Here is a 22588-nt window from a genome sequence, read left to right as displayed (position 1 = left end):
CCTACATAGGTGTATTGGTGACAGGTTCACTTTAAATGACCCAAAGGATATTTTAAACTCATCTGACACCCCTCCTAAAAAGTAATGTAATTTAAATCAGAATTCATCTGGTCAGAGTTAATAAAATAACTTGTATCCACTAGAAGGCAGTAAGAAAATGAGACCATACAAACAACGCTATTCATTTTAAAGTCACGAATCCAATGCTGTAGCTGAGACACCTAGTGGTCATTGGACTTACATACATGCGTCTTGTAACCGTCGCCATCTTCAAAATTCCCGGAAGTTTACTCTTTTCAGTGGCAGCCATTTTGGATACTGGCAAAAGGAGACTTGAAAGGTATTTAAATGATCGAGAGAAAGTTATGAGGAATTCATAAGCCAGATAAGTAATTATGCGAACGGAAATTAGGTAACGTTTACAGTTCAGTGTTTCCTGTTTCAGTGAGTCCTGTTTTGTGTTGGAGACTATTCTGCAGCAAGGGTCATTTTATAAGCTGAAGGTCAGGTCTGTCCAAGTGTCATGTGACAGTTTGGGGGGAGGGGAGGTCCCTATAAATATGGGGTCTGGTAATTATTGTTAGCCACTCAAATGTTCCCCAACAAACGCAGCACAACGCAGCCTCTTGCGTTACTGGGTTTTTTTTTTTTTATTTATTTTGTGTTGCTATTATTCTTACATATTTTTTTTACAGTTAACATTTTCCAATTATTATTGTTTCACAGTTGTATTTTCCAGGGTAAAATGAGTCCCCATCTATCCATCATCCAGCGTGGACTCTGCAATAAGGTTCCCCCCGGTGAAAGTCTTTGCTATGAAACAGAACAAAGGGTTCGGGAAGTTCTGAGTAAAACGGCGCTACCAGCTAAAGCATCTGCAGGGGTTCTGGTAACATTATGTACTTTCCGTGGAGCCCCCTCCTTTCTTTACACCTTACGCTCCTCCAAGCTGAAAGGGAGGCACAAAGGGGACATCAGGTAGGCTTCACCAAAACATAACTATGTGGTCAATAAACCCTACATTTAACATTTGTAATATAGCAGTACACATTAGCTCTTAGACTGTAATGTCTTTTTCATTTTAATATACCACTGAAATGATACTCTTTGTTATTTCCATTTTTAGGGTGGCTACAATGGAGTCACCATGAGGTTCCATTGTAGCCACCCTTATGAGAACGCTCCAATGAGGCTACAACGTGGCTTTGCCAAATTGTGTACACCACGCATAAAGGTCCAAGTCACCTTTAAGAGATACTGAGGTTCCACTGTACAATCAACTTATCTGTTTATCTGTAACAGATGTAATCTCAATCTAATTAGTAAAAAGCAGGGTGATCTTTTCTTCAAAGTAATATTATAAACCACCTGGGCGTTACACTGATGTCTAGATTTCTGTACCAAAAGCGGTACACTGTTTTTCATGAATTTTTTTTTTTTTAAATTGTAAACCTGTAACTTACAGAAATATGTCTGAACAAGGGTCTAGTAGATATCATGAATATAAAAAAAAGTTTGAAACACACAATCATGTAAAAAAAAAAAAAATTTACTTTTAATAAAATTAAATAAAAAAAACAAAAATCAGCTTAAACAAGAATACATAAATAAATCAAAAATACTGAAAATGCAATAATTTGGTATACTGTATAGTAATATATTTTTCTAAAACACCTCCCTAGTCAACGTCACATACCTATAGACAAAACCACATCAATATATTTTGTATTATTTTGTATTGGATTGGATACAGGACTTTGTATTAAATCAAATACAAAATATTTGAATTTCCCGCTGCAACCCCCGTCGACCGGCGCATGCACTGACATCATCAGGAATCGCCAAAGGACGCGTACGCGAACGCCAAGTGTTCTAATTCTTTCCGAACTTCCATGCAAAAAGTGTTAAATTTTTTGCATGGAAATTTATTTTAGATTGTAGGCTATAGTTCACCGAATTACTCAATAATTACTTATAATTCACCGAATTACCACATAACTCACCGAAATATGTCCAAAATTTTATAAAAATAATATTAAAAAAATTTTTTATATAAACAAAAAAAATAGTGTATAATGTAATGTAACTGTATAGTAGCTTATATAATATTTATATATTACAATTATATATATATTATATAAAGATTTCTTTGTATTGGACTCAATACAGCTTTTTTGTATTGAGTTCAATACAAAGTTATTTGAATTTCCCGCCCGCACCGACGCATGCAGCGACGTCACCGGGAAACCCCGGAGATCGTCACTGCACACGCCGGATGAGGACAGACGTCTCCGGTAGAGCTGCAGGGACAAGGTAAGTCATTTTTTTCAGTTGTAATCCGATTGTCATACAATGTTGTATGACAATCGGATTGCAATATAACGCTTGTTTATATTTTTAGCTACCCCGACCTTGGTTGGGGGTAAACGATAGTAGCAAGTTTACTTACCCCAAACCAAGGTCGGGCTAACCGCCCAGGTGGTTAATAAACAGGATTTATATAGGGCCAACATACATACATACATACATACATACATACATAGCGCTGTACATTAAATAGTGGTTGGTTGCTAATGACAGATAAACACAGACAGTGATACAGGAGGAGAGGACCCTGCCCAGAAGAGCTTACAATCTAGTAGGTGGGGGAATTTCACACACAATAGGATGGGAGATATGTAGTGGTGGGAAGTAGTGACAGTTTCAAAAGATGGGTAGGCAACTTTGAAAAAATGGGTTTTGAGTGCACTTTTAAATGAGCAGGAAGTTGGAGCAAGCCGAATAGGACAAGGAAGACCATTCCATAGAGTTGGGGCAGCTCTAAAAAAAGTCTTGGAGCCGCACATGTGAGTGAGAAGCCAATGAAAAGAACTAGAGAGAGAGGTAGCAGAATTGGAGCAGTGGAAAGGATGGATAAGTCTGGCTGCAGCATTCATAATAGATTGTAGAGGAGAGTTGGATTAGTTGAATACCAGAGAGGAGGAGGTTACAGTAGTCCAGACGAGAGATGATGAGAGCATGTACAAGGAGTTTGGTGGTCTCTGGGGACAGGTAGGGGTGGATATAGGAGATGTTTACGCAGGTGAAAGTGACAGGAACTAGAAATGTACTGAGTATGGGGGGTAAAGGAGAGGGCAGAATCGAAGATGATGCCAAGACAACATCCTGAGGGAACGGCCGAATAACAGTGTTATAAACAGTTAGGAATCTGTCGGGGGGAGATTTGGAATGTGAGGGGGAGAAGAAGATGCGTTCAGTTTAATCAAGATATTGTGCTTCTTAGGTGAATCTGAGGGTGGGAGGTAGGCAAGCATCTAATACCATCAAGGTCTATAAAAGATTAACTCTTTAGTTTCCCAGGAGGAAAATGCGATGCATCCGATAAAGACATCATAGACACAGCTCTAAGGGAAGCTCAAGAAGAACTTGGAGTGTCGGTGACTCGAAATATGGTTTGGGGTCCCATGAAGCCAATTACTGATTGGGTAAGGAAGAGAACTTGGTGTAGGAACTCGAAGAACTAACTACATGCTCGTACCATTTGTCCTGTTCTGATTTATAGCTACCTGTATCACCTGCCTGCTCATAGAGGTGACAATGATGATTTATAGGTGATGTTTAGGTGTTACAACCCAAAACACAGGCTGAACAGAATCAGAAATTCTTTTGAGGGTATTTTATTCTGGTGAAGTGGTTTCCATGGGAAGAATAATGCCCCATGGTTGGTGTCAAAGGGAGGAATAGAGCTGCATGGTTGGTGTTAGTGGAGGAAAGAAGCCCATTGGTTGGTGTCAGTGGGAGAAATGGAGCCCCACAGTTGATGTCAGTGAGAGGAATGGCACTTTATTGTTAGTTTCAGTTTGAGGAATAATGTCCCATCAGTGGTAACAATACTACCGTAATAGGAAAGCCACTCAAGCATTGGTGTTCTGAAATTACTTACATTCCATGTCATTATTATTAGACAGTATTTATATAGCGCCACCATATTACACAGCGCTGTACATTAAATAGGGGTTGCAAATGACAAGCAGATACAAACAATGACACAGAAGGAGAGGAGCCTGCCGGCCGGAGACACATCCCGATATAGCCAGATAGTACTTCATCTAATATATCTGTTTTCCTACACAGACAGGGATGGTCATCGTTCCGGTTCTGGCAAACATAGGCTGTCTGGAGGACTTAAATGCAAAGCCCAATCCAGAGGAGGTATGTACATTGGAAATAAAGTAAATGTGTCCTAGAGAAATAAGAGGGATGACATTTTTAAAAACATTAGGCTATAGGGCTGTCATCCTGGGCCTTTGTTTATGCCAAGCACAAACATGCAACCAGTAGAAACAAATGACTGCTATGTCACTGATCAGTAAGTGTTGCAGTGACATGGATTAGGGTAAGGTCCCCAGATCTATCAGGGGCAAGTAGACAAGGACATGGTGAGTGGTAAAATCTGTTCCTTAACTCTACTGCAAAGGCAACAAATTATCTTTAAACTTTTAAATGTCAGACAAGACCCGCTTTTCTAATATTGGGTGCTGGTGTTTGGCTGCACAGGCTCCGTGCCTTAACATGAGATCTGAACCTATTTCCCTTGGGAAGAGACGTTTAAGGGGGTAAATGATCACCCAGTACAAATATAAAAAAGTTCCATATAGAGAACTCTCTTCCCAATTATTCACTTTAAGGTCATTGCAAAGGACAAGGCGGCACACTGGAGTCTGGAAGAAAAGAAGTTTAAGCTTAATTCTTCACTGTAAAGGTCTGTAAAAATGGGGAATAGGCTCCCTCAGGAAGTACCGTATTTTTCTGACCATAAGACGCACTTTTTTCCCCCCAGAAGTGGGGGGAAAAAGTCCCTGCGTCTTATGGTCCAAATACAGCCTACACATAGGCTGTTAAAAAAAAAGTTTCTTACCGTGTTCCTCTCCTGTGTGCTCCTCTCCTGTGTGTGCGTGTCTCCTTGATGCCCGGGCATGCACAGAAGGAGCACCCAAGAGCCTCCCGGGATGCGTGACATAGGTATCCCGGGAGGCTCTTGGGTGCTCCTTCTGTGCATGCCCGGGCATCTCTAAGATAGCGGCGCCCGGAGCGTTGGCTCCAGGACGACGCGGGACCCGATGCAGGACACCCCCAGATAGATCGGACTATCCTGCGGGATTGAAGGTAAGAGTATTTTATTTTTGGGCAGTTTTCAGTTTAGTTCCTCTTTAATTGTGAATGCCAATGAACACCTAGTGTAAAAATTGGGAATGATGCCCTGTATTATTTCAGAGTGTCTGTATCTTCACTTATGTCCGGGTAATACATTTCAAGTACGATAAACTACATTTGCCTTTCTCTAAATAACTTTTAGATACATTTTCCCCTCTCCGTTCACATGCAATTCACATGCAAAAAAACATGCAATTTAGTTACATCACTATGCAATTTGTTCATAAATATAAATCCAGGTGTATTTTACTGTTCTGTACTGGCATGTTTATTATGTTATTTCCTATCCCCAGGTGGAGTCTCTCCTTTCTCTCCCCCTTTCTCTGGCCTGTACAAGTGCCTCCCAGGGATACACCTGTTTTCGCCAGCGAGGTCGCTATGCCTACACTCTACCGGTTTTCCGTCTTCCAGGACACAAGGTGTGGGGACTCACTGCCATGATGACAGACTCCACTCTCTCACTGCTCTTTCCTGGGAGCTATAGAAGTGCCCTCAGTGGTTCTCGGTCACGATGACAAATCTGATTAATAGGGAAATCTAGAAATGTCAATCGATCGGTTTAATAAAATATATATATATTTTTAATATAAACTCTCCAATGAAGTTTACTTTTATACAAAGATGATCCTTATTGATGATCTATAAAAAATGCCAACAAGACTGGTCAGCTCAGAAAGTTCAGGTTTATTAACACTTAACACTAGGGGCAAAAGCCAGCATTCTTCTCTGATAAATAAAGCGGATCTGGTAATGTCACAACTCCTGTGTGCACTTAGTTGCTGGCTTGCTGTCTCTTGGCTGCATGAAACCGTCTTATCCTTTCCTCCAACTCTGGACGGAAATGACGAATCAAACCCTAAAAAACAAAAAAGGAAGATAGTTACATAGATAATAGGTGAATAATGTTTTAGCAGTGTGTAGATGCCAATATTCTCTGTGCTGATTTCACATTGACTCTACAAAAACACCTAACAAACAAGGACCCCCATAAAAAACAAAGTAATGAAAAAAGACATTCTACACATGTTACATACGAGATAGGGACTGTAGGTTTGTTTGTGAATTTGTATGTAAGTAGAAACAGGTACATTATTTTAATAAATGCGATTAGGACAGATGTTTGTCTCAACATATTGCTGCCTAATACATGGTGTCAGTTACTGTAAAAAAACCTCACTGTCTGTTAATCACAAACAAAGCAAAAAAAAAAAAAAAACACTGCACATGATCAAGCAGGGAAGCCTCGTACATATCTAGGAGTCGTCCGCGTGTCGGATGCCCCTAACTCTGGGACTACTTGTGTTTGTATCTTCGTGCTAGAACAGTTGTACAGGATAAATTAGGATTGTGCAGTGTATTCAGCACCAGGTTAAGGACCCAGTGTAATCAGCTCTCAGTAAGAAAGCTGGTCAGACACACCCTGTCTTTCTGCCATAGAAATCTGTGTGAACATTATTGTGCTGTGGTGATGTAGTGGAGCATTCAGCATTGCTTTGACATGGTCATTTAAGAAGTATGAAAGGCGTCAATGCTAACCTCCTGCAGAAAGTGCCGATTGCTTGGTTGTAACTGACAATTTTTTTAAATTCTTTTTAAAAAGTCACAGATATGGAACAGTAAATGCTGTTAAAAAGTGGTAAAATCCCTTATAGTTCAATTTTTTGGGGGTCAGCTGCATATAACAGAAGCCTGTGGATTAGGACAGATTTAGGCTATGTACACACGTCAGATGATTCTTGGACAACACGAGCAATGGCTCATCTCCGGTGTTGTTCATGGACTTAACCTGTCAGATCCATGAAAGTCAGAAGACGATCGCAATGGAAGTGAAAGGAGGAGAGGGCAAAGGGATGCCGCTCACTCTTTCTCCCCCTCCCCTCTCCATAGAATAGAAAGGCGCTGTATGCACAGTGCTCATTCATTCATCTTTCAGTCTTTTCCTGTTGGAAACGATTGAGAGTTTCCAAGGACAGAAATCTAGCCTATGTAAGCAGCCTAAGGGATTGTTCACACCTTCTTCTGAAAAACATGGCTTTTCAACACCCTTGGAAGCCTACTCTGCACAGCTAGTTTTCACGATTGTTTGCCAGCTAGTGTTAATACGGCATTGCATGCATTTATAGAGACTTTTTCCCGCCAAAAAGAAAAATAAAACACCTGCAAACGCTTTGGGCTGGGGAAAGAAAGGGATCCAGGTGTTAAAAGGAGTCAGGTACAAAAGGTAGCCAGGTACAAATGGCAGATGCAGGTGGTGGGATTAGGTACATATTTTTTCTTGCCAGGCATACCTGTTATGTGCAGATATTATTTTTATTGCATTTTATTTTTCACCACTCTGCAATTTTTAAAACTAGACCCACTTGCCCCCAACGGTGGAGGGTCTCTTCCCCATAACAAAGTCGTTGTTGTGGGAATTAGGGGCTTATTTGGAATTTATAAGCTCCCTTCCATGAAGAGGTAGATTTCTGCCCCCACACCCTAGAGTGGGGAACAGCTTATGAAAGGCAGCCACCTGGCTGTCTTTTTTTACTCCCCTAGGTGTACACCTGTACCTTGACTGCCATTTGTACCTGGCTGACTTCTGCAACTGGCTTTCTTTTGTACATGGTCGTTTTGTACCTGGCTCCCTTTTGTACCATAAACACTTGCTGCAAATGCCAATAAATGCCTTCCCAAGCGTTTAACCTCCCAACCCCTACGCTAACCCCAACCCAGTACGCTAACCCCGTACTTTTTCGTCCCAAAAATTTTTGCTACTTTGGATAACCCCGTACTTTTTCGTCTACATTAAAATCCCACTTACCTGGTCCCGCTGTGCTCATCCAGCGTCGGGTCCGTGTTCCAGCATCACCTTCTCCCTCCGCTCCTCCGGACACGTCCGTCCCCTTCCTTGTTCAGCCGGCGAGTGCAGTGACAATCACCGGGATTTCCCGGTGACGTCGCTGCATGAGGCGGGGCGGGAAATTCAAAATTTTGTATTGAGTTGCTTTGTATTGAACTCAATACAAAAATGATATCTACTAGAACCCTGTTCGGACATAATTCTGTAAGTTACAGGTCTACAATTTAAAAAAAAAAATTTCATGAAAACCTGTAACGCTTTTGGTACAGAAATCTAGACATCAGTGTAACGCTCAGGTGGTTAAGAACTGTTGAATGCAAGTCCATAGAGACATTGGGATGGCAAAAACGACCCTAAAAGCTATGGAGCTTCTAAACAAACGTTTGTAAACGCCAAACACCTGCACAAAAAATAAACCCATTTGTTTCGATTTGACCTATTTTTTGCAAGGCTTTTTTTTAGATATTAATGGACTGAAAAATGCCTACAAAAGCCTGAAAAAACGGAGATTTGAACATAGCCTGGGGAGCCAGAAGTGGCAATGAACTCTATTGGTCTTTGTTATAATTGGCTTGCTGCAAAAAGGTTGTTTTGAAGCGGTGTGTGTGGCCCTTAAGGGTAAACAAGCATCCACACACATATCAGGATTTATTTGCAAGCACTATATACACTTCATTCCTATAAATTAGGTAAGTACTTTACATAATTTACCAGTCAGTGGAAGAAAGCAATGTCCTCTCTTGTTTCTGAGTTCTTTTTCCAATATGAATATTACACTTGGTGGAAGGACTTGTAAGAATTGTTTCCATAGCGAGTGATCATTAAATTAGCCAGTATCCTTCTATAAAGGAATTAAGTTTTGCTTGGACTTGCAGAACTTAGCTTAGTCAAATAAAAAGGTATAGGAAAGTATTTACCTGCACAGGCCAAGCTGCGCCGTCTCCTAAAGCACAGATTGTGTGACCTTCTATTTGCTTGCTGATCTCCCACAACATGTCTATCTCAGCCTCCTGGGCATTTCCTTGGCACATCCTCCACATGATTTTGTTCATCCAGTCAACCCCTGCAGAGAATGAAATAAAAGATCTCTAGGAAAAAAGGACAGGAAAAAAGGCTTTGTACTTTGGGACCCTGTCACCACAGTCTACCCTGCCAACTAAACACAAGCTGGCAATCTTTATTTTGGTATACTCTACTAAAATTGGCACTGAGAGTCTATGCATGGTAAACAATGATAGCAGGATCATTAGAATTATAAACGGGGTGGGGGATATGTGGTTATGCCACAGTTGGCCTAAAAGTTTAAGGATCTGATAAAGCCAGAAAAAGCGACATGTTTCCTTTCTAAAGTAAAATTATCAATAGAGAATATGCGAGTTCTCATTGCTTGCAATGGTAGTTTTCGGGTTAGAGACCCAGATTGAATGTACAGTAAAGCCAGATTTCCATATCTCTGTATTATTTACAGGTAAGTGACAAAATATATCAGTATATCAATAGTATATAGTTTGAGCATTTCAGCTCAAACCGGTGCCCTCTAAAAATATAGCGTACCTTCCCTGCATGGTGTGCACTGTCCACAGCTCTCGTGCTTATAGAACTCTATCAGACGAGCAATAGCACGAACAATGTCTGTCTGCAATGAAAGAACAGAGAGTCAGGGATGTGCATTTGCAGCTCACCGTAACAATGGGAAAGGACTTTCGTAAATTATAAATACACTTACCTGTTTATTCATGACAATGAGCGCAGCCGTTCCGAGACCAGTCTGAGCCTGAATAAGAGCGTCAAAATCCATGAGGACATTGTCACATACTGAGCGAGGGATTATAGGAGTAGAGGAGCCTCCGGGAATGACACCCAGCAGATTATCCCAGCCACCAATGACACCACCTACAAAATTGAGAGAGAGAGGTCACCAGACAAATCACATGACTGGGGAAAAACAGGCCAAGGAGACATTAAAAGCAATCCGTTAGAAACATTGTGGCTCTTCTAAGTAAGTGCTTCTGGCCATGACCACAGACCACAACCTTTTCAGGAGACTGTGAAAAGGCGTGGAAAGGACTGTCAGTGATGGCAGTCATACAAATGCAGCAGGGCTCACACTGACAATTGAAACTTAATAAAAGGAAAGGACAGACAAAATCAATCTGGAGGTATTGTGCAAAAAAGTGAACTTACAGACTATGTGTTATGGCTGAGCAAACAAGGTTGTATTTCAGCCATATAATAGGTGGATTGTCGGGAGTTCTAATGCAAGTTCACTTGAATTATACTGGTAGCTGTGGGAAATCTGCCAACAGTGCTATTAATTTTTTGGATGAGGTTGCACATGGGAGGCAATAAGAAAGGTGTTCCAGCATCACTAGCCGGTATACGTCAGGTTGGAAAATATGCCAGTGCTCTAACAAAATGATAAGATCCCATAATTTAGATTGTCATGTCAACATTTACCCAGACGTCACTGCCTGTTCAACACAGGCTTACTCTTATCTATTTCTCTTTGCAGTGACTTGCATTTGCTTACCTAAGGCTACTTCAAGTGAAGTCATACAGTACCTGCGTGCCTTTCTATAAGCTCCTTCAGTGGTATGGACATCTCTTCTTCCACGGTGCATGGATTGTTGACATGACCAGAGATGTTGAACAGTTTAGTTCCTGAATTTCTTTCTCGGCCAAAGCTGGCAAACCAAGAGCCACCGCGCCTGCAGATGGTGGGCGCCACGGAAACTGTCTCTACATTAGCTACAGTTGTTGGGCATCCAAAGACTCCTACAAGGCAGAATAAGAGACCAGCAATTAAAAATCCACCATCTATAAGCAGTTTTCTAGATTCAATAAAAAGTAGTAGGAACACAGTAAATAATGAGAACACGAGTGGCAGACAGCGTACTGGTTTCTACCAGTGAAGATTATGATGCACCATTAAAAAAAAGGGGGGGAGGGGGCAGTAACAAATAGTGGTGGACACTTGTTCCTCTATGTGAGGACATTCAGGCATAGAGATTAGATGAATATGTGCTTATTGGCTCCCTTGTGGGAATAAGGGAAAGGATCCATATGCACCACCATATCGAGAATTATAAGTCCCAATGCTTGGCAGTTGTAGAATATAGTTATATAGTAGGTTAGGTTGAAAAAAGACATAAGACCATCAAGTTCAACAACTAGGGAAATAAACATATCCCGGATATAAAACAGTGAAGAATCCCTTTCCTTATCCGGAGCTTAAACTTCTTTTCCTCCAGACGTAAAGAGTGCCCTCTTGTTCTTTGTAATGATCTCAATGTGAATAATGGGGAAGAGAGTTCTCCGTATTGACCGTTTATAAATTTATACAGGATGATCATATCCCCCCTTACACGTCTCTTCTCAAGGGAGAAAAGATTCAGTTAAGCTAATCTCTCCTCATAGCTGGGCTCCTCCATTCCTTTTATTATTTTAGTTGCCCTTCTCTGCACTCTCCCCAATTCAACAATGTCCTTTTTGTGAACTGGTGCCCCAAACTGGACTGCATATTCCAGATGTGGTTTGACCAATACTTTGTACAGGCAGGATTATGTCTCCATCTCTGCAGTGTATTCTCTTTTCATACAAGAAAGTACTTTACTAGCTTTAGATATTGCAGCCTTGCATTGCATGCTGCTATTAAGTCTATGATGTACCATAACCCCCAGATCCTTTTCCATTTCTGACTTCCCCAAATTTATTCCCCCTGGACAGTATGAAGCATGCATGTTATTAGCTCCCAAGTGCATAACGTTGCATTTATCTATATTAAATGTCATTTGCCACTTGGCTGCCCAATCAAACAGTACATCCAGGTCTGCTTGTAGATTATAGACATCCTGTATGGACCTTATTCCATTACATAGTTTGGTGTCATCTGCAAACACAGAAATGGTACTTTTAATACCAAACTCCATATAATTTATAAAGATGTTAAACAGTAAAGGTTCCAACACTGAACCCTGGGGTACACCACTAATACCCTTAGACCATTCAGATTATGAATCATTAATTACAGCTCCCTGGATGAGATCTTTAAGCCAGTTCTCTATCCATTTACAGATTGACTTTTCTAAACCTATTGACCCTAACTTGCATATTAACCATGTGTGGGGTACGGTGTCAGATGCTTTAGCAAAGTCCACGTACACTATATCAACTGATATTCCACTGTCTACCTGTTTACTTACTTCCTTATAAAAAGAGAGTATATTTGTTTGACAACTTCAGTCTTTCTTAAAGCCATGCTGACTATCACTTATAATATTATTTTCTAGCAGAAACTCCTCTATGTGGTTCTTTATCAAACTCTCTAGGACCTTTCCAACTATGGACGTTAAACTGACTGGTCTGTAGTTACCTAGTAATGACTTTGCTCCTCACTCATTAAAGCTTCCAACTCACCTACCTACTTCCTACTTTCTCTAACCTTCAAGCATTGGTGAATAGGCTCTTTAAACCATTGCTGCTTTTACCAGCATTGTTTGCCTAATCCTTTTGTTTTTCAGTACTGCACAATCCTATATTTGTTTGTAACATGTAACATTTGTAACACTTACAATTATCCATAACCCCGCCACTATCTATCCCCATTCCCCCCTCCACTAGTGTCTGATCCCTGACTAACCTTTCAGCCACCTTTTTTACTGTCCCACCCCCCCTCAGTCTTAGTTTAAATATCTCTCCACCATTCCCCTAAAGCTTTCCACAGGCACATTGCCTGTGCCATGCGCTTTCCCATTGCGCATGGCACAGGCAATATTCCAGAGAACATAACCTTGAAGGGTCTTTTCTTCAACTTGAAACCTAATTCTTTAAACTGATTTTTAAGGATCTTCCATCTTCCATCTATATTGTCATTGGTTTCAACATGGACCAAGACACCTGGGTCCTGTCCAGCCCCTCCCAGTATACTGTCCACTCGGTCCACCACATGCCACATGAAACAGGGGACAATAGGAAGATCTGTTACTGAAAAATCTAGATGAAATACAACTCAGTTCTTACCAACATCAGCGGGAAATGGGGGCTTGAGACGGGGCTTTCCCTGCTTCCCTTCAATACTCTCGATCAGTGCAGTCTCTTCGCCACAGATGTATGCCCCAGCTCCTCTCACCACAAACACATCAAAGTCAAATCCAGAGCCGCAGGCATTTCTTCCGATAAATCCTGCCTCGTACGCCTCTCGAATGGCCACCTGTTCAAATGCAGAACTAGTGAGCTTAAGTGGGTATGGCACACTTTTTAAAACTTGTATCAGAAAATGCATGCCAGCTTAAGAACAGACATGAAAAGAATTTATGCAGAAGACCTACTGGAAGCAAATACACTTATCCTGCTTCCTTTTTTTAAATTAAGCAATTTGCTGATGCACAATTCAAGATCCAAACATAGAATTGCTTAGATGTTAAGCATTGCAGTGCTTTTTTTGTACACACTTGGCGCTTCACCGTCACCAACTTTCTTTGCAGACTACCGTGTCTATTTGTATCTTCTCCATTTACTTCCCTCCTGTTACATTCAGCTTCGCTGACCTCTCCCCATGCTACTGGTTGGGCTTTGCATTACCCTCTTTTTTATACAAACCTGCCACCACTTTATTTACCTGTGTAGTTGCAGTGGTATGATGGGCAGCAAAAACCATGTACTGCAATCTACAAGAGGTGTACAAAATTATGGGAACAAAGATACAAGGGTCTCATATTCGAATATATATACATGGTCACAAAATAGTTACATGAGGCTGGGTATCGGTTTGCAGCCCTAAGTTCAGCTAATCAGTCAGAATACTATAGATAGTCATGTAGTGGGAGTAAGAACAATGATGTCTCATGATGAAGACTAATATTTAAGTGTGGATAATTATAAATTGGGAATAGCGACACCCCTACCAATCACTGTTCAATGATGTTGAATGCTGTTGCCCAAAAGAAACCAGGGAGACTTGCCAAAACAAAGAAGCATATTTTGCACCAAGCACATATAATTATATGGAATACAAAAAAGTGCTAAAACTGGATTTTGTTGTGTATATTGTCAATATAGATCGTAACCACTTCCCAGGTCCATAAAGAGACAATAAAAGCAGAACTGGAAATTTGGAACTAGTTTCAGAGCCTTCATGTTTTCTCAACATCATTACAAGTCATGTGAGTACCTGGAGGTTGGATGCCTCATTGTAGAACTCTCCTCGGATGTAGATGTAAGCGGCTCTTGCGCCCATACTGCGGCCAGCGACCAGACAACCCTCCACCAGCTTGTGGGGGTCATGCCGCATAATCTCACGGTCCTTGCAGGTCCCTGGTTCTCCCTCGTCTGCATTGACTACAAGATACTTAGGCCTGAAACATGAAGTAGAGGGAGAATTGCATTTACTTTGTCAATAAAAGACAGTCTAAACCAGTGGTCCCCAACCTTTTCAGACCTACAGACCACTAAATGCACAGACTCCGGACCGCGCATGCGTGGGGAGCCGAGTGCCACTCACAGTACAGTGACATCAGAATGCCAGAATCCGCCCACTCTCCCATCGCAGGTCTGAGCCTACAATCCATACAGGAGACATGGTCCACAGCTCTGGTCCTTCTCCTGACCCCGTTGGGGGGGCGCACCGGCCAGAGCCGTGGACCACCATGTTGGCAACCACTGGTCTAAAGTATATATTTCAAACAAAAATGAATGGAAGAGAATACAAACCAAAATCCCTGTGGAACATTTTGTTTTTTCTAAATGGTATATTAAAAAACGCCAGAGGGTGAGCCAACCAATTGGCATTTCCAGAATCAATGCCCTTCCTATACAAAATACATTAAAAAGTCATAACATATCCACGTATCTTCTCTACCCTAATGGTGCACTACATTGGTCGGGAAATCCTAAAAAGTCCCTATCTTGATTAAAGATTAAAGTAAGCAGGTACCTGCAAAAAAAGGAAAAATCAGCTTTACTTGTACCCACTCTGCTGAATGCTGCTCTGACCCCAAGAAATTGTCCCCCAAAGCCCACAGGAAACAAAAATTGTCAGAGGCACAGATCTTTGTGTTGCCCCACAGTTCTCACTGGTTCCTCTTGCTGACCTCCATGTCATTGCAGGAGAGTGATGTTGTGGAGGTCAGCAGAAGAATGCATTGTGACCCAAAGGCTTCAGTAAATTGTGCAACACTGATCCAAAACAAGTTTGTAGATGACCCACTAGAATGTTCAGTTTGAACTCAGCAATGGCAGGATTTTTGTTACTATCATGTTGCACACAGATGTACAGTAATGGATAATCTATCTTATAAATGGATAATTTATCTTTACATTTAAGCATGATGTGTAATGATGCAGGTTCTGGTAATGCTAGCTGAGTTTTCCCCCCAAGCCCCATGCCTTTTGATTATATAAACATGATCGCAAAACAGTTACACAAGGCTGGGTTCAGTCCTATGTTGTCCTATGATGTATGAATATATAAGTGTGGATATAAAGCAGAAAAGTATTTTTTGCACCAGGTATACATAATCATATGAAGTACAAAAAAGTGCCTATATATATTGTCTATTAATTGTCTATATAGATCCTAACACCACTTCCAGTCCATTAACGGACCATAAACGCAGAACTGGAAATTTAGAACTGGTTTTATGCCACGGTCAATTATTTTCTTCACCAGATGTAAACATCCTGCCAGTGCTGACCTCCTCCTAGAGGCTTTAAAAACCATGTTGGTTGTGATACCCAAACATTCAAGCCCACCACCTTACCGTCCATCAGATGGCTTGTTCATGAAGCTCCATTTGAGTCCAGTGGGAAAGCCGGCTCCTCCTCTTCCTCTCAGTCCGGAAGCCTTTATTTCTCCCAATATCCAATCCACTCCTTTCAGCAGAATCTCCTTGGTCTTGTACCAGTCACCACGGCTCAGCGCTCCTTTTAACCTACAAGTGAAGCAGAAACAAAGAAAAAAATATAACACAGGAGCTTAAAACCAAATGCATCATATCACATGAAGAAAACAACTTGTCTGGAAGCTAGAATATTCTTAGTATGTTGGAGGAAAAGAAGGTCTTCGGGGAAACTCACACAGAGGAAGCAATTTACTGAAATGATTGTAGAGGAACTGAATGAGGACTCCAGTCCCCTAACAATATAGAGCTACTTTAGGATTCTAGTTTTTGGCAAAGCTTCAGTCTTTCCTATATAGCAAGCTACACACCCATTTGCCATCACTTTCTGTCCCGATGACTTCACAAGGTGAATGACCAGGCTAAAAAGAGAGGGTGAATGTACCTAGCTGAGACACAGCCAGCAGTACAATCCTGCAAAGGTTCTAATCCTTCCCCCACTTTGATGTGCCCATACTATATAGTTTACACACACTTAATATAAAACACCAAATTAAGTCGGATAAGGTGAAGAACAATACGGCTGTGACATGATTTACCTTTAAAAGGAAACAACCATTGGTATTAAACCTACCTGTGTGCAAAGACAGACCTCCAAACTGGCAACAACTCTTTTAGAAGAGCAAAGACAGACTAAGAAAACCTAGTTCAATCACAAAACAAATTGACCTTACCTCCAATCATGACGTCCATATAAATTAGTGAAAATTCGGTCCTCATCGCTCAGAGGCCCAAACTTTGTCTTCTTGGGTGCCTACAAGTGAAAAGGTGAGAAATTAATATTGTACTATAGATACCAGCCACACCCAAATCGAACACTTTCATACCCCTTAGGAGAAAGTGGCTGGGGAATTGGGACCCAGGGATCTTGGACTCACATGAGAAGGACCCACATGAGAAGGTAGTAGGTGAATCAACTATCTGATGTCATTCCAACTCCAATATTATCAAATTAAGGTGGATTAACCCTTTTATGAAATATTCCAATACAACAATTCAATAATCCAATGTTCTTCTCTACTACACAGTTAAAGCATAACGTCAAAAAAAAAAAACTCACCTTTACTTTCGTAGATCTCTCTGGAGGTTTCCTGGATCATCCTTTAATCTGTCTTCATCTGTGTGGAGATCAGGCATGCAAAGAAGGAGCAGCCAGAAGACTCCTGGGATGCGTAATTTTTACCTTACATAAAGGGTTGTCTACTCTTTTATGTAAAGTAAAAATGTTGGTGATAGGTCTGCTTTCAGCATGCAGGGCCAGGGGGGGTGGGATACTGAAGTGTATAGGTATTAGGAATTTATCATAACCGACTTTCCTAGAAGCTGGCACAGGTCACATCAGCCGGCACATCATGTGACATCTTCTACCATTTCCCATTGTTAAAAGGAAATAAACTGTAATCACCTAAAAACAATCCAGAGGAAGCAGGGGTGATCCTAGCCTTTTACAACCCTAATAACAGTAATGTCAAAACCCCACACTTATCATCATGGGTAAAAGGCCATTACCTGTATGTGCAGAACAGAAGCAAGTCAGGTATGTAATGTAGATTGATTGTAATGCCTGTTCCTGATCAGGAAAGAAGTTTTTTTTTCTTTTACCTGTTCAGGAGCTGTTGAGTTGAATCTTGCAAGGGTGACAGTAGCTGCTGGAGAGGGCAGTGGAGCCCGAAGGATCTGCCGGAGGGAGAGAATCATCTTGACTGGAGATGGCCTGTAATACAATAAATGGACAACGGATGTGTTAGACGTGCTGAAAATTTGGCAGAAGAATTGTAATCAAATAAAAGAACAAATTCACAGGCAGAGCCTGTGATATTCCGCAAAAGGTACTCTGTGATTGGAAAATGGTCCCCAGCGCAAAAAAAGGGGGTGGAACGCAGACCGCAATAAATAGCTATCCTGTTGTCAGCTCCTTCTTTCTTGAAAACAGCGAGCCATGAATGCACAGATTGGTCTCAGCATAAAGTTTGCATGTGCAGTTCACCATTAGGTCTTACATGCGTAGCTCAGCATTGTACCCTTATCTCAGCAAATTAGGAGGCTAAAGATTGAGCCCTGAAGAACACGGTCAACACAGCCCTGTTAGGTAAGGCCCCTATAATGTGCCCATGTGTTGTAGAAATTTGCACATTATAGCCAAAACCTCCAGGGGAAAAGGGCTGATAAAATGTACTTATATAACTTAGGGGTTATGGTCAGGGGGACACTGAAGGAGAACTTCCTACCCTGGTAACACAAGTACCCGGGTGTAGAAATGTGTGGAAACCTTTATAAAAGAAATTTTAACACACTGGAAGCTTAACTCTGCTTTACTCCAGCAAAAGAAAAATGTTTCTGTATTGTGTCCTTCAATGACTGTTCCCCTGACACCAGTCACCAGAATATAACATGACAGATCACAAATTGGGCGACTTGTGTAAATGCTGATCAGTCCAGGGAGCAATCAGCAACAACACAAGTAAAATATGTAGTTTATTATAAAGTGTAAAACTTCTGCTCAGATGTTTAAATGGCAGAAACTGCCACTGTTAATGCACTCTGATTTCTAAATATGTGCACTTAAGACATGCTAAAGTGAAGCACAACAGAGGTGCCACTTTGGCATGCCCTTTATTACAGAGAAAGGTCCTATGAAGTTTATTAAATGTAATTTATACATATTGTTAGAATTTCACTGTTGTGTAAAGCTTTATGTAATCAGATAGATCTTACATAAACCTAGGCAGACTTCCCCGTGCCTCCTCCCCTTGTCATTCGGGTACGATATGAAATTACAGCAAATTTATATCCCATCAAGAATTCCTCATATGCTCCTCATATGCTCCTCACCCAGCCCTCCCTGACACCCCCAGGTGCCATATTTTTGCTGTAAAACCTAAATACCCGTGTTTATATGAAGTCACCTTCAGCTGCAGCCACCAACAAGCTCTCCTCCTCTTCCGGGGCCCTTAAATCGCGTTACGTTGCACGCGTGCGCCGTAGGAAGTCCTTGTACTCGCAGCGGCCATATTTACTGCGGGCGCTCTGCCCGGCTTATGAAGTGCTTCATAAGGTTGTAGGTACTAAACTAAAGAAGTCACAAATATTGGAAATATTGGGAATGTTTGACTCAAATATATCAACATGGGGTATCACCTTTTACCATGATAGACAGTGTTTGCAGTTTATCACGTCATGTTACGTCAAAATAGTTCTGTTTGATTGCTAACATTTAAGATATGTGTGCCAAACAAAAGAACAAGTATTATTATTATTATTATTATTATTATTATTATTATTAATAATATTATTGTTATTAATATTATTATTAATATTAATAATAATAAGAATATTATGAAAAAGCAGTTCTAGGCACCCCCCTGTCAATGTTTGTATCTTTCTGTCATTTACTACCCCCATTTAAAGTACAACGCTGCCCTATATGTTGGCGCTATATAAATACTATTTATTATCTCATTAACATGTAAATATAGAAATGTTGACCTACCACTAGAGGGAGCTCTGGGTATATACAAATGTATTTACAGTAGATAGATTAGATAGATAGATGATAGATAGATAGATAGATAGATAGATAGATAGATAGATAGATAGATAGATAGATAGATAGATAGATAGTAATTCCTACCATTCTTCAATGTTTGTGACTCTCAGACATTTCCCAGGAAATAGGTCCTAAAAGAGGCACAGACAGTGATAGTAAAAGTAGTAAAAACCTGCCAGAGAGTCGGACTCTTTTCTGCTCTCAGTTGAAGAAAATAGGAGTTAGGGTTGGGTATACTTGTTCTGGAAGATGACAATGCACTGTTCTAGGGGTCACCTGACTTGTAGACTTGTAAGAAGAAACATTAAAATGATTTAGCAATGCCAAGCATGGCAGATAATCTGCACATGTTTGAAAAATTAGAAAAAAATGATTCCCCCCTAAAGCGCACATATAGAATTATACATACAAACACTAAGACATATTGAAAATATTATTTATAATCCACTGCTGATCAGCCGCCACTGTTTTGACAAATGCCCCACCACCAACCTTTAATGGAACCTGTGATCCTGCCATAAAGATCATTGTTGAGGCACTTCTTGATATGGAGTAAGACATCTGGTGGGCCCTCATTTATATGACTCAAAATTAGTTTTTCTTTGGGGGGAGCTTTGGTGGGTTTGGTAGATTCTGGCTATGCAGTCTGGTGGGCTTTACTTTACACTTTCACTGGAGGGGCCCCAGGTCCCCAGTTTGACCCTTCGTTGGGTACCCACTGCCTACTTTATGTGCTTCTTCCTGATTATGATCAGAGGTTGGAACTCTAGTCGCGCGACTTGGACTCGAGTTCGACTTAAGTCGCCTAATGAGCGGCTTGCAACTCGACTTGAGGGTTGTTCTGAAGAACAGTAGATGACCCATGATCTTTTGTAACAGATGGCAAGAAAGCCACAACCCCATACTAGAGTGCTCAATATAGACATTCATGCAAACGTGTCAGTACTTGCTCCTCGTCTCACCTGGGCACATAGAGGCTGAAACTGAGCACACAGGAACAGTAAACCATGAGGTTGTCCAATCTGACATTAACCTTAACCCACTTTGTGTCCATTTTGGGGAAATTTTCCTATATTTCCTGTCCAAGAAAAAGATGGGAATAAAACCAATCTCCAGTGGAAGATAACTCTTCACCTTCTTTTACTTTGATAACTCCAAAATGTCTTACCCTTCCATGATCTGTACACTTCTGGTTCCCTATTTCTGACCCTTGCATCACCATATCATATATTATTCATGTAAGAGTTGGCAACCCCCTTGGGGAAAATGGCGTGTTTGACACATATACATACAAGTTCAATGAATAATGAAATCTGGATGGGTTAGTGTACTTTGCATTCTCTATTAAATAATGTCTTAGGGGACTGGGAGTCACAGATGGTACAATACTCAGTTCCCATGTCATGTTACCCTAGACAGGAATGAAATGCGACCTCTTGGCCCCAGTACAATGCCACAACATGACCTCCTGACCTGATATACCATCATTATAATATAATGAAGCAACCAGGGGCTGGAAAGAGGGCTCCCTGGGAGGCTCCATCATCAAGTATCAGATTGGATCCACAATGTGTCAATGGCATGGTGATCAACTTGAAGCTTTACAGCATGTGTTAGATGCTTCACCAAATCATCACCATAAAATACATACATACAATAATCCTATATTAACTAGCTTCTGCCTGACAATAGCTGTGAGTTTATACAAGATGTATATTGAGGAGAGCAGGTAAATGAGCCATTTTAGATTAGGACCATGAGGCTGATTTACTAAAGTAGTTTTTTTACCTGCATATCATTGGATAATTGATGTGATTTACACATTTTATCCATTATGTTCTGAATTCATTTAGTAAATCAGGCTCAAAACATTGGTTTAAAACTTTTATTTGTACATATATTGAATTATTCTGATCATGCAGAACATCAGCACTTCTTGATGACATTATCGTCCCCCTCTCACTTGTTAATTTTGGCCCATGAGGCAGCCCTCCATGAGGCTTGTAGGTATAGATGGTAGCTGGAAAACCTGGTCAGATTGGAGCTCACACAAGGCTAAGTACCTCGATTCCTTCTTTAGTTTGTGCACTCCTTCCTATTCTTAGGCATTGTCGGTACTTCAGTTTTCTATGGTGGGAAATATGCATGTCAACATCTTATTTCCACCTGCAACATTTCTCAGTTCTGGTCCTCCTGAAAGCTCTTCTCCATTCCATATGTTCAAGGAAATTAATCACATTTGTCATGTGTGAACTCATCAGCAAATTAGTGAACATCAAGTCTCCACAGTTCCCTTAAATGCAGATCACAGATGTGAATGTGACAAAGGCAAGTGTCATTTATCAAGTATAGATGGACTTCTGTTTGAATAATAAGTGCCATTTGTTGAAGGAATGAACATTGAATTGACCAGCATGCAATTTGAGGACATAGTCTAATTCAATAATGAGTCCATTAGTCTCTAGTTATTAATGTTTAACTTCCTTTAGTTTACCTTGAGAGTAATTTTCTGTAAGAGACTAGCACTATAAAGCTGATATACATTTACAATCAAATTGAACATTCCTTTTTATTGCCAATGACCAAGAGCTTTGTAATTGTAAAGTGTATTGAATCTTAGGTAGGTAATAGGTAGTTTAGGTGCTCATAGTTAATAGTTTGTGCTGGATGTAAAGGCATCATCTGAATGCTATGTGGCTATCAAGTCCCTGAATATAGGCGGTCAAGTAATGCTTGTTGAGAGAAAATAAAGATATTCAAGCTGTATGGTCATTTTTTGTACAAACATTGTAATGACCCTTGGGCAAAATTAGAGGGAAAGAGCCCCACTGAAGTCTACATAAATTATGATAATATTCCAATTGAGGGCAATAGCATAAGCCTGATTCATAAAATAATTCAAAACAAATTCAATTCATACAGACCCCTTTCATTGTCTCTGACAATATAATATTATCTGTTAAATATTAAACAATTATAAGGTGAGGGATAACAAAATATAAGGCAGCGAGCCATTACTGTCCATACCTAACATGTAAGTTAGAAAGGAAGAGGAGTTACTCCAGATCAGCAGTCGCCAACCAGTGGTCT

The 22588-nt window shown here is 40.6% G+C and overlaps 2 protein-coding genes across 3 annotated transcripts; one reads left to right on the top strand and one right to left on the bottom strand.

The window, feature by feature from the left end:
• The first annotated feature begins 245 nt into the window (after positions 1 to 245).
• On the top strand, positions 246 to 5793 carry NUDT8 (nudix hydrolase 8). Its single transcript, XM_072423189.1, has 5 exons — positions 246 to 340; positions 727 to 978; positions 3353 to 3485; positions 4135 to 4212; positions 5508 to 5793. The coding sequence occupies exons 1-5, from the start codon at positions 246 to 248 to the stop codon at positions 5727 to 5729; spliced, it is 780 nt and encodes a 259-aa protein (XP_072279290.1). The 3' UTR covers positions 5730 to 5793.
• Positions 5794 to 5878: 85 nt separating this feature from the next.
• On the bottom strand, positions 5879 to 18952 carry NDUFV1 (NADH:ubiquinone oxidoreductase core subunit V1). 2 transcript variants are annotated; one of them, XM_072424283.1, is made up of 11 exons: positions 18858 to 18952; positions 17554 to 17665; positions 16626 to 16705; positions 15814 to 15984; positions 14226 to 14409; positions 13076 to 13265; positions 10619 to 10831; positions 9783 to 9949; positions 9611 to 9692; positions 8974 to 9119; positions 5879 to 6070 (listed from the first exon to the last, which is right to left on the bottom strand). In XM_072424283.1, the coding sequence occupies exons 2-11, from the start codon at positions 17647 to 17649 to the stop codon at positions 5987 to 5989; spliced, it is 1413 nt and encodes a 470-aa protein (XP_072280384.1). In that variant the 5' UTR covers positions 17650 to 17665; positions 18858 to 18952; the 3' UTR covers positions 5879 to 5986. The 2 variants fall into 2 exon arrangements, with proteins under 2 accessions (XP_072280384.1, XP_072280385.1); XM_072424284.1 differs by having other exon boundaries at positions 18838 to 18876.
• Positions 18953 to 22588: the final 3636 nt, after the last annotated feature.

This window comes from Pyxicephalus adspersus, chromosome 10 (assembly GCF_032062135.1).
Source record: "Pyxicephalus adspersus chromosome 10, UCB_Pads_2.0, whole genome shotgun sequence".
NCBI lineage: Eukaryota > Metazoa > Chordata > Amphibia > Anura > Pyxicephalidae > Pyxicephalus > Pyxicephalus adspersus.
Note: the sequence above shows the minus strand (reverse complement) of the source record. Positions and strands in the feature narration are given on the sequence as shown.